This window comes from Penaeus monodon, chromosome 28 (assembly GCF_015228065.2).
Source record: "Penaeus monodon isolate SGIC_2016 chromosome 28, NSTDA_Pmon_1, whole genome shotgun sequence".
NCBI lineage: Eukaryota > Metazoa > Arthropoda > Malacostraca > Decapoda > Penaeidae > Penaeus > Penaeus monodon.
In genome coordinates, this window is record NC_051413.1 from 33,417,977 (window position 1) to 33,418,204 (window position 228).

Genomic DNA, 228 nt, shown 5'->3' on the forward strand with positions numbered 1-228 from the left:
GTGGCAGAATTTAGTTGTCAAATGGCACTGGCATGAAGTTAACTTTCATGACAGTTACGGAAACAAATAGGTTTAATGCCATTAGGCTTATTTAGTCTACACAACACACAGTCCTCCTAGAACACAATGCACTTCCTCTTGCTGTTCCTACTTCCGATCCTAACCTTCCCACGACGTTCCCTCTGGAAAGATATTAGAAGCAATCAGTTTATAAGCTCGGATCTTGAT

General features: G+C 41.2%; 1 protein-coding gene across 1 annotated transcript in view; it reads right to left on the reverse strand.

Moving 5' to 3' along the window:
* The window catches only part of LOC119591518 (GTPase HRas), a gene marked incomplete in the record, with an annotated part of 13,260 nt that overhangs the window by 626 nt on the left and 12,406 nt on the right, over nucleotides 1–228 (reverse strand). The window contains 1 exon segment of the mRNA XM_037940267.1: nucleotides 1–182. Within this exon segment, the coding sequence (XP_037796195.1) occupies nucleotides 117–182 (66 nt within the window).